Below are 16,720 nucleotides of genomic sequence, written 5' to 3' on the forward strand. Positions count from 1 at the left end.
GGGGGGGGGGTGCCAACGACAATCTGAGTCACAAAGAGAGGAAGAGAAAGAGCGCGCTGAGAGGAAAAAGAGAGAGAGAGAGAGAGAGAGAGGAGACGGGTAATAGGATGGAGCATGTGAGATAGAGAGAAATGATACAAAAAGCAAAAGAAGGAGCTAGAATATGAGAGGTGCAAGAGAAAAATCTGAAGAATCCTTAAAAAACAGAGCAGAGCAACGTCTGCCAGAGTCACAGACAGGAACATAGTGTGGGAAGAAAATGAGCTCAATTTAGGAAAAAAAAGAGTTAAGATTTGGAGGAGATGAAGTAAAAGAGCGTGAAATGTGAAGAGAAGAGATAAGGGGGAGGATGAGTTTGAGTGAAGCCCATTACCTCGTAGCCAAGTCGCGCAGCTCTCTGCAGCAGAGTCTCCCCGGCATTCTTGTTTACGATCAGCCTCCGAGCCTCCGGCGGGATGGGACGCACAGGCGAGGGTTCCGGCGGAGGGGGGGTCCTGTGAAGACCCGCCGCCTCTGGTGGAGCTCTGCTGTTCGCCTGGGGCTGCAGGGAGGGCGGGCAGAGCGCAGCGGTGGGGGAGCAGGGCTTGAGCGGAGAGCTGGGATAATGATTAGGAGAGGCGGCTCTCTTCCTCGGAGCGCTGCGCTGCTCAGTCAGCTGAGGGAGAGAGGGGAAGAGAAGCATGAGAGGCGCTGCCACGTAGCAGACGGGACACAGCAACACTCAAGGCCACATGGACGCCGCCGCACAAATCTACACCCACACGAAAAACCTAAAACTCACAATGAAATCTCATGTTTTTAACCTTTTTCGTACTTTTCTAGGCTTCTCCTTACACAGAGAAGGCTGTTTTTATTCGAAAAGAAGCTGATTATGTTTTAAGGACACATTATGAATCAATAACTGAAAGAGGGAAAGACAAACAAGCAAAAAAAAAAAAAAAACCCGGACAGCTTTCCCACCAAGCGTTCACACCCTAAACACCGCAGGCTGTCGCGCTGCTTTCCTTTAATCGCTGAACCAACAGAGCTCTTCAAGAGCGGCGCGCCGAAGCAAGAATCGCCCCGTCTGCGCTTGTGTGAGAGCGTGCGATCTGTGCGCGTCCTCACAGTGGAATTCCATGTCGAAGCAGCTGTCAGGCTGAGGAGGAGGAGGAGCAGGACGGAAGAAGCACAGCGGAAAACCACTCAACCTCCCCCCTCTTTTTTTTTTGCCTCCCTCTTCTTTTGAACTTCTCTGTGGCTGCCACATTCCTCCGACTCACCCAGGACCGAGCGCGATGTGTAAACTGCTCCAGGGTTTCTGCTGTCAGGAATGCTCACCAACACGCAGACACTCACTCACACGCAAAACGGCACGGATGACACACGCTCGACAATTAAAGCCAGAGACCAAGCACGCACAAGAGAGCAGAGAGGAAGGGAGGGGGGAGCGGGGGGGCTCCGCAGGGAGTCGCTAAGGGCACGGGGAGGTCAATGCTCCAGCAGCCTTCTGAACATTGTAAACATACTTCCTTCCTCTGTCCCGCCTTTCCCAGCTGCATAATCAGAGGCGCCGACAGGCATACTGAAACAGACTCGGAACATCCAGACGCCCCCTATCAGCACTCACCTTGTCGTCCTCGGCTGCTCCCAGATCAGCGGCGACCCGCTGGCCCGGGCTGTTAGGCGTGGCCTCTTTCCTCTTCTCCCGCTCCCTCTCTCTCTGGCTGGTGTGTTTGGTCTTGCACGGCCGCTTGCCCTTGGGTTTGTCCGTGTCACTATGGCGACGGGGCTTGAGGGGAGGGGTGCCTCCCACGCACAGCTCTGGGGCCGGGGAATGGGGGCCCCTCCTGGGCTCCTTGAGGCCACGGTCACCTGAGAAGGGGTTTGGCTGGTGCGCTCTGTCCTTCAGCTGGCCGGGGGGAAGGGCAGCTACTCCTGGAACGAGCGGGGTGGGGGGGAGAAAAGAGAGAGAGAGAGGCAGAGTGTGAGAGCTCAGTGGAAGAGGACAACACGAAGGCCATCTCTGACACTCTGCTGGTTTATTAATGAGCACAGAGAGCTGTCTGGGAGCACACGTGCCTGCTCGCCCAGGAATGAAAAAAATTCAAATAAAAAAAATAAATTAAATCAGCATGCGCTACCTAGACCCACATAACCCCCCCCCCCTTTAGTGACTTGTATGCACAAATTCACTGCAGCAAGGACTCTTCAAAGCTTCACTTTTTAAAATAAATATGGACCTTTCATATATATTTGCAAACAAATATAAAAGACTGCCCTTGGAACAGGTTTCCTAAAATGGTTGTTTAATAGCTCATTAGAAACACTTTGTATACACTTAAATATGTGGTCTAAGGTTTGCATTCTGAGTTACGCTGTATTAAAGCTTCTTTTCAACAAGTTTTTTTAATCTATTAAACTATGGGAAAGTATGCACCTTGTTTGTGCTAGAAAAACCAAACAAAAATGTTTTACTATTGTATTCCTGTTGAATATATTCAAATTTTATCGCAACATCAATATTGCAAGAGACTGCAATAAACAACGACACAAACTGTGTGGCAAAAATAGTCAAACGGACCCTTTTTGCCCTAAAAGCCGACAGCAGACTCAGATCATAGCTGCAGATATTCTAAAACAAAGAAAATGGAGGAAAATCTGGGTTTATCGCAACCCATATTGTTATTGCAATATTTAACAATGATATCGTAATACCGCCAAGCCCGCCGCAAAAGCGGGTAAAAAAAAATTGCAGAATTTGGGATTTTAAAGATCACATCATTTAAATCAAAAAATCTAAAGTAAATAAAGAGACGGAAGCCCCGATTTACACACGGTGAAGTAATCATACTTATTCTTACACACTTGTGTTGCCAGGGAGATGCTATCTGAAAAGGTGAAAAAATTAAATTAAATTAAATAAAAAAAATAATCAGAAACTAATCAAGGCCTGTGGTTTCTCCGTTGAATATTAACCCTAAATCTCTCCTCATTCGTTTACTTTCTGCCTTTTTTACTCTTTTTCTCTTCTTTTGAGCCTCTCTCGTCTTTCATTTCCGAGCATGAATAAGGGAACGCTCCCCCCCCGCACACATATGCCACCAACACCCTTCAATAAATCCCCCCCGCTCCGCTCTTCCTCATGACTGGCCTTGAAACCCAGAAAGAAAAATCATTGATCACACATTAGTCACACTACACCTGCCGGCATGTTTCTCCACCCATCACTTCCTCTTATTCATCTTTTCATCGTCCTCGCGCAGCCTGAAGCAGTGGAGCTGAGCAAACAAACAAAAAAAAAAAGGGGATGGAAGGGGTCGCAGCTCGTCTTTTAGCTAGCTGTCCCCGGGTTCTTTTTCTAACTTTTCATTCTTTCCTCACGCTGAAGGAAGAGTCCCCCCCCAACTAACTTCTTCTGCCCCCCTTTTTTTGTTTCCTGACTGCTCTCAGGAAATCCCCTAAAGACAGTCTGCTCAACAAGAAAGTGAAACGTGAGCCAAAGATAGATTTCCGTTACCCTAGCTGAACTCGGAGTTCAAAACCAGCGGTTTGCACGGCTGGCGGTTGACTCTTACCATTAGGTAGCTTCTCGCAGCCCCATTTCCTGTTGATGTCGTGTCTGTGCGCAGCGGCCCTGTCCTCGGCTTCGGTCGGTCTCGCCTTGCGCTCCCGCTGGCTGAGGGCCAGGTTTACAAGCCGGGACTGGGACCAGGCCTGTTCCTGTTTGAGCTGGGACCCGTCGGGTGACGCAGCAGCGCCTGCAGCGGGCTTGCTGAGCCGAAGTCCCTTGAGCTCGATGCAGACCTTGAGCTTCCGCACCTCGTCGTCGTCATCTTCATCGGGGCTGGCCTGCTCGTGCTCATCTGGCAACACAAACGCAAACTTATCATTTGCAACTACACCGCGATGCTTTAAATTACTCATAGAAAAAGGAAACGACTTCAGTAGCCTCAGTTTATCTTTAAAGGTGACAGTTTTAGGCAAAACCCCTCTTAGTCAAAGACATCTAATCTTTTAACACAATATTAAGATTTTTCTACAACTTTTTATCAACTGAACTGCATAATGACTAGTCCAAGCTAAAGACTAAGAGCAAAATGAGTTGCTGAACGGCTGTTAGCTGTTGCTTCCACTATTTGTGCTTGCAAAAAAACACCAATATGTAAATAGAACATAACGCATAATAGACTGCAATGTAAAGGTTTATAATAAATACCATTCACAAGATTTTTTTAATTAGAATAGTTAAGACGGTAGCAGTCCACTTTGGTCTTGTCTTGAGTTGTTATCTTGACATGGTAGTCAGAGGTAAACTATTTCTCCAAACCGAGGCTGTTCAAAGAGCTACCTACAACAGGTAAGATATTAAACGCTCAGCCTATCCACGGTACCCCACTTAAAAAGATCTTTCTAAATCCAAACGAACACTTAAAAGTGTTTAATCTGCCAATGAGATACCTATAATGTCAAGCATTCTGGAGAATTCACAAAGCAGTGTGCAAGTTATAAAGCACTGAGAATAAAGGCAATATAAACAACAACCTACTTGCGAGTAAAACTCTTAAGTCTTATATTTAACACATAGTGCAGTCAGGCAAAGGGGCCTAGGATGTAAAAAGCAGACTGAGGAGTAAAAAGGAAAAAAAAAAAAAAAAAGAGTGAAGTTCAGAAACGAGCCGAAACAAAGCAATAAAAACTAGAGAAGCAGAGGCAGCCTTCTGCCCCCCTAAAAATTCACAGGGGATGGATATTTGACTTGTCTGCTAGAGCCGGGGAGAGCAAGCACGATACCACATGCCAGAAAAAAAGAAAAAAGAAAGAAACCCAAACAGATGAGGGGGGGGGGAAAAAGAGAAGGGATGAAAGAAAAAGAATTAAAAAAAAGAGCAGCTTTGAAGAGGGCGGGTAAGCGCAGCGGAGGAACGGCAGAGCTGAAAGAGGAGCGAGAAAGAATGGCTGTCCCTCTCTTCCTCGTTTCTCTGGCGTGCTTCGCTCAAAGGCAGGATTAAACACTTCTCAGAGCTGGCTGCCACACAGAGCGAAACACAGGACAGGGAGTAGGAAGGGCTGTGATGGAGCAGGTTTAAGGTGGGATTGATTGGAAAGAGGGGGGGAGAGCTACAAAATGAATAAGATGAGGTTTTTTTTTTTTTTTTTTAAATGAACAAGGAATTATACAAAACTCGACATCACACAAAATGAAGCGCAGGGTGTGAAAGACGAGAGCAGATGAAAAGGAGGAGGAGGTGATTTACGGCGCAGGGTGGAAGTGTGGGTGAACAGGCTTGTTTATTAAATTCTCACCCGTAGAAAGCTTGGCTCTCTTCTCAGGGTGGGACGCCCGTTCGCCGTCCTGCGCGTCTTCCTGCTCTGCCTTGATGATGAGTGGGCGTTTCCTAGTGGCTACGAAGCCGGGGTTGACCTTTTCCTCCAGGAATCCTTTTGACGGCGTCAGGGTGGGTGGCATACAAAGAGTGTCCTCAGACTCTCTCATCGCCTTCCTGGCTCCGTCTTGGGCCCCGTGAGCCGGGGACAAAGGCTCCCTCTGGGCCCCACACCTCTGGAGAACTGGAACTCTGTTGTTTGTGTACGCTGGACGGACACCTGAGCAAAACAGAAGGACCGAGAGGGAGAAGGGGGAAGGGAGTGAGCCAAAGAAGATGAAAGGGGAGAATGCAGACAGACCACAAAGCAGACGGACAGAAAAGCGAGCGGGGGTAACAACGGGAGGGGCCCGAAAGACGTGGGGGGGATTGACAGAGACGAAGAGCGCCAGTTAAACACCAGCCAACTTTTATTCTGCTTTAAAGACAGACAGTAAAACTTTGATGGGGTAAAGAGTTTTTAATCTGATGCGTGCCGAGCCAGTGGCCCGACGCTTCCGAGCAGAAAGCATCCTGCGCACATTACAACCCTCCAACGGCCCGCCTGTCCTCCCCCCACAGCATGACCGAACCACGCCCTTCTAACACAGAGCGTGACTCTACCTCCCCACCACCACCACCCCAACCCTCTTTCCCCCCTCCGCTTCTCCTCTCTCTGTCTCTCTCCACGCCATAATTAGGCTCACACGTCAGCCACGGCATCGCTCCAACACACAGCTGGGCTCCCAGCCAACGTACCCCCCCCCCCTCCCCTCCACTTTGCCTCCTCTTTCCGTTGCGCTCTCTCATCCGCTTTCACTCCCCTCCTCCCCCCCCCCTCTTGCTCTCCCTCCCCGTCGTCTCTCAGCGCAGATAAGCACAAAAGGCTTCTTGAAAATAAAACTCCCCCTCGCTGTCTCCCTTCGGTGCGCTCATCGGCGCTAGGCTTGTGTAAGAGTTGTGTGTTCGTGCAGAGGAGCGTCTTTTTTTAGAGTGACCCCGGTGTTGCCTCAGCATTTGCTGCAAGTGCACGTGAGCGAGTGTGCACTTGCGCCCATTGTTTGTGTGAGTCTCCACATTCATGTGTGTGTGTGTGTGCGTGTGTTACTCACCCTCCCTCTCTGCCTGCCTGGTGGTGTGCTGGCAGTGCTCCAGCATTCGCTCTCTTCGCTGGCCGTCTGCCAGCTCCCGTCCTGCTGCCGAGGCAGAGACGCACACTCCGCCGCCGCCGCCGCCCTCCTTCTCCTTCAGCTCCAGCTCGGAGAACCGCATCATCGCCCGCTGCGCAAACACACAAAAATGCAGAGAGGACACATGAAAACCCCTCATCTACCCCAACACACACACAAATATATATATATATATATATATATATATTAAAACTCTCTCAAAAGCTACAGAAGCAAAAAACTGCATCAGAAATCGCATTGTCTTAATTTTAAAGAAAAATGTCAAAGAAATCAAACCCATTTACACACAAACAAAACACAGACAGGACAAAAAGGAGGACAGATAAATCACAAGCATCAAGACACAGGTTAGACTAGTGCAGCCACTTGGCTTAAGTCCTGGCATCTCCCTTCCTGAAACATAAACATGGCTAGGAAACATATACATCTAAGCCCTGAGGCAGAGAGAAGAGAGACAGAGAAGAGGGAAATCAAAAAGGGAGGCAAAAGAAGGAGTGTGCAGCGATACAGAATACAAAAAGGAGACAGAGCCTGTCAGAGATAAATGTGATAAGAAATGTAAAGAACTGACCTCCCAGATAGCTGCAGGTTGGCTTATATTACTCCCCTCTCGTGATAAGACTTCCATCTAAGCAATTAGAATGGGGGGGCTCAATATATCTGTCCAGCATTTCATCTTTTCTTTTTTTTTTTAAATTTTAAATTTGTTTCTCCACATTATTTCTTTACACATACACAAAAAAAGCAGCCACAGTCCCGCAAAAATGACACAATCAAAATAAACTGCACCAAAACTTTCAAAGTCATTTCTGAAAGGAACAAATTTGAGAAAATAATATATTAACAAAAAAACACTGATTCAGTTGTAGTGGTTTTATTGTATTTTTTTTTCTCCGTTTTGTGCATCCAAACAGGCCTCGTTTTATTTTAAACATCCTCAGAAATGCAGAGTTCGATAGCTTTGTTGCAGCTGTGAAATTCTTTTTTTTTTTTTCTTTCTTTCTTTTTTTTTTTTTTTTGGAAACGCATGACACAGACAAAACCACACTTTCCCCCAAATGCATTCACAACATAGACAGACATGTGCAACCTATTAAGAAATCTGCCTCAGAGCCAGTGGATAATAAAACACAGAGCCTCTTTGTGATTTCCAGCATTGTACATAAGGAAAACCGCAGAGGTGGCTGTTTAAAGCGAGCGTCTCGATCTGTGTGAATGAATGACAGCGGAGGAGCGTGTAATTTTGGGTTTATAGGGATCATGTGTTGCGTGTTAGGAGACAAGGTCCTTTAGCCAATGGGGTGAGGAGGATTGTGACCTTGGACAGCAACCAGGCCGGGCCATCGAAGGGAGGAGGGTTAGTCGGGGGGGGGGAGACAGTGACTGGCACACATGCAGAAAGCCTAAGAGGAACCCCCCAAAAAAGGGCAGCTGCTGGTTGTTAAAGCGCCCTGCAAGAAAAAGCCCACCGCCCCTAACCTTGGGGTTAAATGTAGCCAAAGGCGATCTGATCTGTGAGGGTGCCACAGTCATGCTCTGAAGCCACTGTATATGTTTCCAAAGCACAGTCAGCACGAACACATGCTTTTAGCCCGAAGGCAGTCCCACAAGGACGAGCACGTACGGACACACAAACACACACAGAATGACCTTTACAATGGCTGCTCGCTAATCAACATACAGACATGGCAGTTCTGTTTAACCTTTGAACCGACCATCCTGGAAAGAGGGCCTAAAATCAAGACAATGATAAACTAAAAAAGGGACGATCAAACCGACAGCCAGGAAAGGACTTTTTTTCTTTTTCTTTTTTTTAACGGAGTTGTAAATGCAAGAGTTTCATGCAGTTTCCACAGGCAGCAAGGGAATAAAGAGAGCAGCCCGTCGAGGGTTACTCCTGTGCGGTCACACGTGTGGTAATTTTTAAAAAAGTGAAAAAAAAAAAAGATGTCTGAAATGTCTGCCCACTCCCAAAACCTGCACATAATGTGGTGTAAGAACACGCATCTAATGTTTCTTGAACTTACCTGCAAAGCTCTCTGCTCACGGCTCAGCTTGCTGGAGTCCGCATACAGCTCTGTGGTGACACATTTAAAACGGTCGCCAACGTAGCCCGAGGAGTTCGCAATCCTTTTAGCCAAACTGGATCTACGAGAGTTTTTAGATGTCTGTCCACCCTCCTCTTCTTCGTCATCTCCCTCTCCGTGGGACTCTCCTAGATCAACAATACTGTCCTCTTTGTCGGTCTCCCTCTCACCCTGGTCGGACTCCCTCAAGACTCTAGCGTTGTGCTGTGCGAGAAGAAGAGCGCCGCAGTCTTTGTCTCTTCTGTCCTTACCAGAGCTGCGCTCCCCTGAGGTGCGAGCACAACGCAAGGTGCTCTGGTCTTGGTCTCCGAGGTCTGGGCTGGGGCTGCGCTCCTCTGAGCTGTCCTCCGCTTGAGAGACGTCCCCTGGAGAAGTCTGGGATGTGCTAGTTGACACTGCAGGATAGGCTGTGTCCTGGAGAACCCTCGCTTTCCCAGATGGAGCTTGCTGCTGTCCGTCGACGGGCTTTAGGATGGGGTTCTGTTCAGAGTGGCTTGGATACAGTTGGTTTTTTGGTTCACAGTCAGTCTTTGTCAGATTTTGGTTAGTATGACATTCATTTTGGTTAACCTTGTTGCTAGCCTCGGCAGAAGGCTGTTTGTGGACTGGTGGAGTAGACTCGATATCTGTGTCTGAGTGTACAAGGTCGATGCAGACAATCTTTTCTCTGCATGCTGCAGACGAGGAGAGGTTTTTGCTTTGATTGCCACCCTGTCCTTCCCTGTCATGCTTCGTTTGGTTGGCTTCGCCTGTCTCTTTCCCAGTATTGTGATCTCTGTGGCTCCCACATTCTTCGACAGCCCCCCGTGACTTTTCCTGTCCTCTGGGTTTCAGTGTTGCATCTGCCCTCTCTGGCAGCTTGCTGTCAGGGTGCGTCTGCATCAGTGGATGGGCCATCTCTTGTGAGTTATAAGAGAGGTATTCCCCTCCTGGACCAGTGGGGAGGTTGTGGTAGGGTAAAGGGTGTTTTGCTGCCAAGTGTGTTGGGAAAAGGCTGTTGTTGCCCAGCAGTACCGAGGGAGGGTAGACCGGGCCTTTCCCTGAAATCGGCACAGAGTGCATAGCCATGCCATCGGGGATGGGATACTGCAGATATCTGTTGGCATAAGCCAAGCTGTGGTTCAGATAAGCTTCACTTTGAGGAAGATAAATGTGGGCAGTAGGGTGACCATTCTCTAAACATGGCCTCTTGTATGATGACATATCTGGAGCTGGTTCCCCTCTCTTACTGGCCTGGGAGGACTTCTCTGTTGCCTCTCTGTGATGCTCTGTCTGGCTGGGGCTATGTTTGTCCCACTCCCCACTAGGTTTGGGAGAAAAAGCCCTGGAACTGATCAGAGAAGGGCCAGATGGTTGAGAAGAGGGGATGTTTTGGCTGGGGTCTCCAATCCTTGGACAAGAAGAGCTTCGTTGTTGCGGGAGAACCCTCTCCAGGCTCTTGTTTTTGATGACTGAGGGTGAGGAGCCTTTGGCTTGTGAAAGGCTCAGGTCCGCGTTAGACCTCGGAGAGGGCGGCAAGCCTGGTGTGTGCTGCGTGTGGGAGGGAGACGGACTTGGTACAATCCAGGATGAGTGTAAAGTGCTTATCATCTCTGGCCTCTCGGAGACCTTTGAAGAAGTGCTGCTGACCACAGAATGAGGATGGGAAGAGGGAGAGAGAGATATGTTTTCTTTTAGAAGCTCTCTGCTGGGGGGAAGTCCGTAACGTGCGCCTGATGCCATTGCGTCAATCTTAACTGGGAATCCGTTGGCAGGGAGCCCAAAGTCCATCATTCTTCCAGACAGATCCAGGGGCTTCTCTGCTGAGTCTTTGGTTGCTTGGGGTTGGTGAGCAGGCCTCTCAAAATTAACTTTGGAAGGAGACCTGCTGCTCACTTTTTCCCCTGCAGCTCTGTGCTCGGAGGCCGTATCTCTCGGTCTGGACTTGTGGGGGCTGGGTCGGGCAGGGGAGGGCTGCTCCGACGCCATGCTGCTAACTGAAAAGGGATGAGGAACGGACTGCGTGGAGGAAGATGACACAGATACTGAAGACGCGGAGGACGTGGATGGTTGCCCTATCCTGGCAACTGGCCTTTGTAAATCCAGTGCTTTATCAGTGCGAGCAGGCAGAGGGGGTGGCTGGGGGAGGCGAGCAGTCACATGAGAAGAATCAGCAGGCAGACTGTTATTATTCTCAACACTGGTGCCACTAGTGCTGGTACTACTGGTGTTATTGTTGTTGCTTGTGCCCTTCCTAGAGGGAGGTCTGCTCGGTCTGCTGCTCCTGCTCGGAGACCGCTCTCTGTCTATAGCTGCCTGATGGTGCTGAGGATGAGGAGAGGCTTGATGAAGCTGCTGTGCAAAGGGAGATGCAACACCAAGCCCTTTGTCTTGGCAGTGGACCAGCGACGTGGGGGCCACCGTGACTGCAGGAATCCTCATGGGAGGGGCCACAAGGGAAGAAGAAATTGGTGGAGGAGGATATGGAGGCATATAATAGAGCCTCTCAGCAGCAGAAACAGCTGCAGCAGAGGTAACATTGGCCCCCTGGGCTGCACACAAAGGTGAGTAGGGCAGGTGCTGGGGGAGATAGGGGCTGGGCTGGCTGAGAAGCGAGGCTTTGTACATGTTCAGAGCCGCGTACTTGGATGTGTCCATGAAGGGAAACATGCTCGCTTCAGGGTAGGGGCTGAGCCATGGCATGCGGAGGTAGCTGCCACCGGCACCAGCCAAACCCAGCTCTGAGGCCTTTTCTCCAGGCCCAACTCTGCGTTCTATACCAAGACCCTCAGCTCCAGGAACCAACACAGGCTTGTGAAGACTCGGATGGGTGCCCTTGTAGAGGCCCAGGTACCCATTTGTGGTCTTGCGACCGTCTAGAGAGACATCAGGCTTGTAAATGAGTTCTGGGAGACCATCCCTGTTATAAGTGAGCGGGAGGGCAGGGGTATCTCGAGTCTTCTCCCCTGGCAGTGCTCTGATTCCTGGGTAAACAACCCCACCGTGGAGACGGAAACTGTCATGTATCAGCGTGCTCCGGTCCAGCCCGACTGCTGCCAGGGGCGTCAACCTTGCATCCACCTGCAGCAAAATAAAGGATTGTGTTTATTAGCACAGAAATCCATCACTTAAAGACACACATTTGTGCACGCAGCAGAGGTGCACTTTCCCCTCAGTATGACTCATACGACAAATGACTTGGACTTGCCATGTTTCGTGTGACGTGGTTTCCTTGTCTTAGTTCCAGGTTGATCTGTGCCTCAGCATCGACATCACGAACAGATGTTGCACTGTGGAGATAAGCAAACAGTTAGCAGTCAGTGGCTTGGCTCTGTCACATGCACACTGCCACAAATATTCTGCTACATCCTTTCCACGAACACTTTGACAAAAAAGATTACTTAAAAGTCTCAAATGTGACATCTTTGAAACTAAATACAAGGAGCTGGGTGTAAAATGTGACAGTAAAGGGGAGAAACACAATGGCACCGTTCGCTGTGGTGCTGTGTGGGGCCCCCTCCCTCCCTCCCTCCCTCCTTCCCTCCTCCTCCTCCTAGCCTCCGATCTGCACGCCTCGTGGACTAGACAAGCACGGTGGGGCCGTCTCTGTTCAGTCACGTTCCTCGCACTCTGGTTTCTCTGTGCCCTCTCTGACCCGCGCTCTCGGCTGCCTCGCCCAGCGGAGCGAGGGGAGATTATGCATCGCAGACCACTTCGGTGGGAGACCATTTACCACCCGCCAACACAGAGCCACGGATCAACAATAGCCTCACAGCAGAACGCACACTCGAGAGCGAAGCGTGTAGGAGAACAGAGACGGTTTGGAACATTTGTACGATGAAGCAAAAAAAAAAAAAAAAAAAAAAAAAACTGAGCTTGAAAATGCATGACTTGAAAAGCAGGTGAGGATTTACATAAATAAGAGGTGACATGACACATCTTCGAAATTGTTAATTAATCACAAGAAGATAAATGAAACATCCTTTAATTTGTGGATGTTTAGTAAACAATTTATTTTAAAGTATGAAGGCAACAAGTTTAACACATGGTCGTTAAACCTGTAATTTTATCCAGTAGATGCCAATTTTATAAAAAAAAAAATAAAGAAAATCAAATTAAATTTACTCATATTTAGAAAATTTTCCTTATTAAGGTGCTCAAGACAAACACATAAGAAAACAAGCCAGCATTCGTTGATGGAATGCACATTTCCCACCACTTGTAAGCCAAGTTTTAAAAACCAACCTCGTGCAATTTGTTAGTGCCTAAATCATGAATTGGGGATGACTCCCAGCTACTACCACACCATTTTAGCTCAATCTCTGTAAAACTGAGATACACCCATTTTTGTGTTTGTTGAGGCCAGTTTTCTGTGGCAGCCATCTTGAATTAGCTTCACTCCAAAAAGACAAGCAGTGGGAGACGTTCATCCAAAGATGACTTCCTGAGAGTTCCGATAAAATTTCTCAAGTGGCTCGTGAAATATTTTGCTAACACACAAACATTTACATGATTGTCCACCTTCGGTGGTGGTGGGTGACGTGTTTGTACGATATTGAGTAAAAGAGGAAATCAAAGCAGACCACACAAGATTGGTTTTCACAAGTGACAAAACCGTAACATGAATAAACCTTTACTAGTATTTCAAGCGAGATCTTCACACTATCAGAGGGGTCTGGCTAATTACAAAGTGCTGTATCTAAACAACAACAGAGACGCTAAAGTATTCCTCCTCTTAGCAGATTTTATATAAGTTTGAAGAATGACTTGGTTACTCCTTAAAATGGACATTTTTTTTTAAAGAGTCCTGTTAAAACGAGCCAGCACAGGGACGAAGTAAGAGGCAGCCACTTTGTAATTTGCTTTAAATAGAAAAAAAGGGAGGTTTGGCGTCGCTCTTTGGCGCTGAGAGCAGCAGAGAAGCTCGGCTCCTCGATCACTGCAGAGAAACGCCTCGCTGCTGCGTCGCTGGCACGCCGCTTTTTATTGCTGTGACCCGGGGCACATTAATCAGCCTGCTGAGAGCCCCCACCCCCAGCCTCCACACGGCCTCTGCACCCCCCTCCTCCTGTCTCAACATTCCCATCCCCCCCACACGGGGGCCCGCAGCTAGTCCTGCTTCAACAACATCTGACAGAAGCGAAACGGTGTGCGTGTGTGTGCACGTGTGTGAGCGCGTGCGTGTGTGTGTGTGGGTAAGGGTCCAACCCACGTGTGCGTTTAAGCGCAGACGATGTTGAGAAATCACATCTGTCCCATTTCCTGTGCTGCGACGAGCGTTACATGCACCCCGTCTGTCTGCGCGAAGAGAAACACGAAGGATAAAACCCAAATCAATCAAACATCAACCAACAACTAACCTATATTTCATGTCGGCATGAAGTATTTAATATTTAAATGTTCATTTTATAGAATTTGAGCAGCAGCAGGGACATAACTCAAATAAATTAAAGGCCTAGCGTTCCTTGAAGAAATGCATATCACCCGCCGTCAGTTTTAAAATGCAAAACGACGGAGTTATGGCCATTCTGGTCAAACCTTAGAAATAACATTTTGAACAGCCTGTTAGTTCTCAGTAGTGTGCTCTATGAATAACTCTCAGCTACCACCACATTTCAGCTCAATATCTGTAAAACTGACTAGGGTATAACCACTTCTGTGTTGACTAAGGTGGATTAGCTGTGGCAGCCATCTTGAATCGGACTGACTTCAGAAGGTAATCAGTTGTGGACAAACATCTCGTGATCGTCTTCTCAGAGATTCCTTCAAATCCATCCACTGGTTCATGAGATATTTTGCTAACAGACAGACAGGGTTGACTAACAGTTAATCCCTAGGTTTTATGCAAAGATCTCACAATGTGCAGTGCTCATAGTATGATTCAGGGAGGACTCTCAGCTACTACCAAATCAGACTTTAGCTCCGTATCTGTAAAACTGACTGACTTATCGCAATTCTCGTGTTTTCTAAGGTGGCGACCATCTTAAAAACAGGTTGATTTTAATAGTTGATCAGCTGTAGATCCAATAATTACTTTGAGTTTATTTAAAATCCATCCAGTAGTTAATGAGATATTTTGCTAACAGCCACAAGGAAGCAGACAAAAACATTTTCGCCTGCTTTTCAAAAGAGAAAAAAGACAAAACGTTCTGCTCATAACAAGTACTACGAATATCTGCACCTCAACCAAATCTTATCCATCAGAGATCAGAGGTTGCATGGATCAAAGGTCAGGAGAGTGCACCTGGTGGCATGCTGAAAATAAACTCTGCTCACATTCTGAGTGAAACGGAAATATTAGCGCACTGTTCTTGCAAAATTTAAATACACGACTTTAATATTTTAAGCAAAAAAGGGGTTTTGTAGCAAATACTGGCTGTGTAACATTCACATCGATGACCGGAGTCCATAAGGAAGAGAGGAGCTCCAGGCCTTCGGGGTGTCAAATGTCCCACAGCCTGGAGTCAGAAGTCAGCGAGTCTGCTGCCCGAGGAGTTTCTGAGACAAAAACTCGAACATAATATCACACCGCGAGTGGAAGGACGGAGAGACGCGGAGACGTGTAGGAGGAGGAGAAGGCTGCGTGTGGACGCCCAGCCCTGCAGCTAAGAATAGTTTGGGCAACAAACAACTCCCGAGGGCCGACCAATCCGTCACACAGCAGCAGCAGCAGGAGGAAGAGGAGGAGGAAGGTGGTGGTGGGGGGGTTGCCTGCGTTTAAGGAGCAGACCGCTGAGCGCAGCTCCCGACTCGCACAATTAAACAGAAAACCACCGGCTGCCTGGCGGAACTGGGTTTGGCATTTCTGTGTTGTTTCTTACTCAAGGTTGCCGTGTAAACAAGGGCAAAGCGACGACTAATTTTGAAAAATAAAAAAAAGAAGAACCATTTTCTGCCTCTTTTCTTTTGTTTCCTGTTTCTACTTGACCTCTCCACGACCCGCGGCGTGGAAACAAAAACAAACACCGGCTCGGCTTATTGTCTCCTCCCCCGGCGGAGGCCTCTCTTCTACCCCAGTGTCTGCGCGGCGCGGTGTCACCATTTTGGAGCGTCGCCTCCTCCTTTGCACGCTGATTAATGGCCAAGTGACGCACATGCAAAGTGAAAACAACTGTTAAGCGCCGTCTTTTATCGCGTTGCTGCGCTCTTCTTGTTTTTTAAAGTTGTCTTACAGAGTCGAGGAAAAGAACAAATACACATCCTGCCACCCTATTTATACGTTGGTAATTTATTTGTCTGCATTCTGCACTGTGCTGAAAGTCAAGGACATCTCCACAGAATGTCAATCTCTATCTTAACTCGCCGATTTAGAATTTGTACACACACCTCCTGAATTTCAAAATGGCGTTACCCACCAAGGAACCTGGAAATTTTACAAGCAGAGATGGTTTCAAGACCTCCAAACCATCAAAATGTCAACACAACTGATTGTGAATCTTTACTGTATCTGGGGAGAACGTGAAGTTGTTGACAAACTGCTCTCAGTTCAGCGTTCATTTGTAGATTTAGTCAAATAACCCGAATGCATAAATTCAAGTCCAAACGTAAAACTTTCCTGCGGCAATACATGTTGCCCCCACACACCCCCTGATGTAACCTCACCTTTGCCACCCTAAGAAAAATCTCTAGCTCCGCCACTGACGGGGAAATAATGTAGGTCTGACTGCGCGTCGGCTCCAGGCGCCCTCCCGCTCTTTGTCCTTGGAGCTTTGCCAAGCTCTCTGAAGCGCAGAGCTCCGAACAGCTCTAAAAAAAAAAAAAAAAAAAAAAAGCACTGTGACGCAGGATAATCTCCGCAGCGACGAGGGTGGGGTGAGGATAAACATGGATTAGACGCGCGCGCACACACATACGGCGAATGTGTGCCCAAACATGGGGAGGTTAAAAAAAAAAAAAAAAAGAAAGGAAAGGAAAAAGGAAAAAAGAAAAAGAAGGGCATTTTGAGCATGCTGCAGGTGAACAAAACGGAAATGAGTGGGAACAAATCTGAGAGACTATCCAAGAGGAGCAGAAATGCAGTCTGGCTGCAAACTATTCCGCCTCGGGCCACACTCTCACCACCATCAACACCCAGCATCATAATGAGGAAAGGGTATGTGTGTGTGTGTGTGTGTGTGTG

At 48.0% G+C, this 16,720-nt stretch overlaps 1 protein-coding gene across 3 annotated transcripts in view; it reads right to left on the bottom strand.

The window, feature by feature from the left end:
* The window catches only part of bcor (BCL6 corepressor), a 35,586-nt gene that overhangs the window by 10,696 nt on the left and 8,170 nt on the right, over positions 1-16,720 (bottom strand). Inside the window, exons 1-9 of one of the 3 annotated variants that reach the window (XM_037976031.1) lie at positions 16,204-16,225; positions 11,810-11,891; positions 8,563-11,682; positions 7,107-7,163; positions 6,458-6,626; positions 5,287-5,586; positions 3,558-3,845; positions 1,610-1,917; positions 374-655 (exon numbers count right to left, since the gene is read on the bottom strand). In XM_037976031.1, the coding sequence (XP_037831959.1) occupies positions 374-655; positions 1,610-1,917; positions 3,558-3,845; positions 5,287-5,586; positions 6,458-6,626; positions 7,107-7,163; positions 8,563-11,682; positions 11,810-11,812 (4,527 nt within the window). In that variant the 5' untranslated portion in view covers positions 11,813-11,891; positions 16,204-16,225. Of the gene's footprint in view, positions 1-373; positions 656-1,609; positions 1,918-3,557; positions 3,846-5,286; positions 5,587-6,457; positions 6,627-7,106; positions 7,164-8,562; positions 11,683-11,809; positions 11,892-16,203; positions 16,226-16,720 lie in introns of those variants that run through there. The other 2 variants (XM_017410269.3, XM_017410270.3) reach the window with 2 other exon arrangements.

The sequence above is a fragment of the Kryptolebias marmoratus genome, linkage group LG6 (assembly GCF_001649575.2).
Source record: "Kryptolebias marmoratus isolate JLee-2015 linkage group LG6, ASM164957v2, whole genome shotgun sequence".
Taxonomy (NCBI): domain Eukaryota; kingdom Metazoa; phylum Chordata; class Actinopteri; order Cyprinodontiformes; family Rivulidae; genus Kryptolebias; species Kryptolebias marmoratus.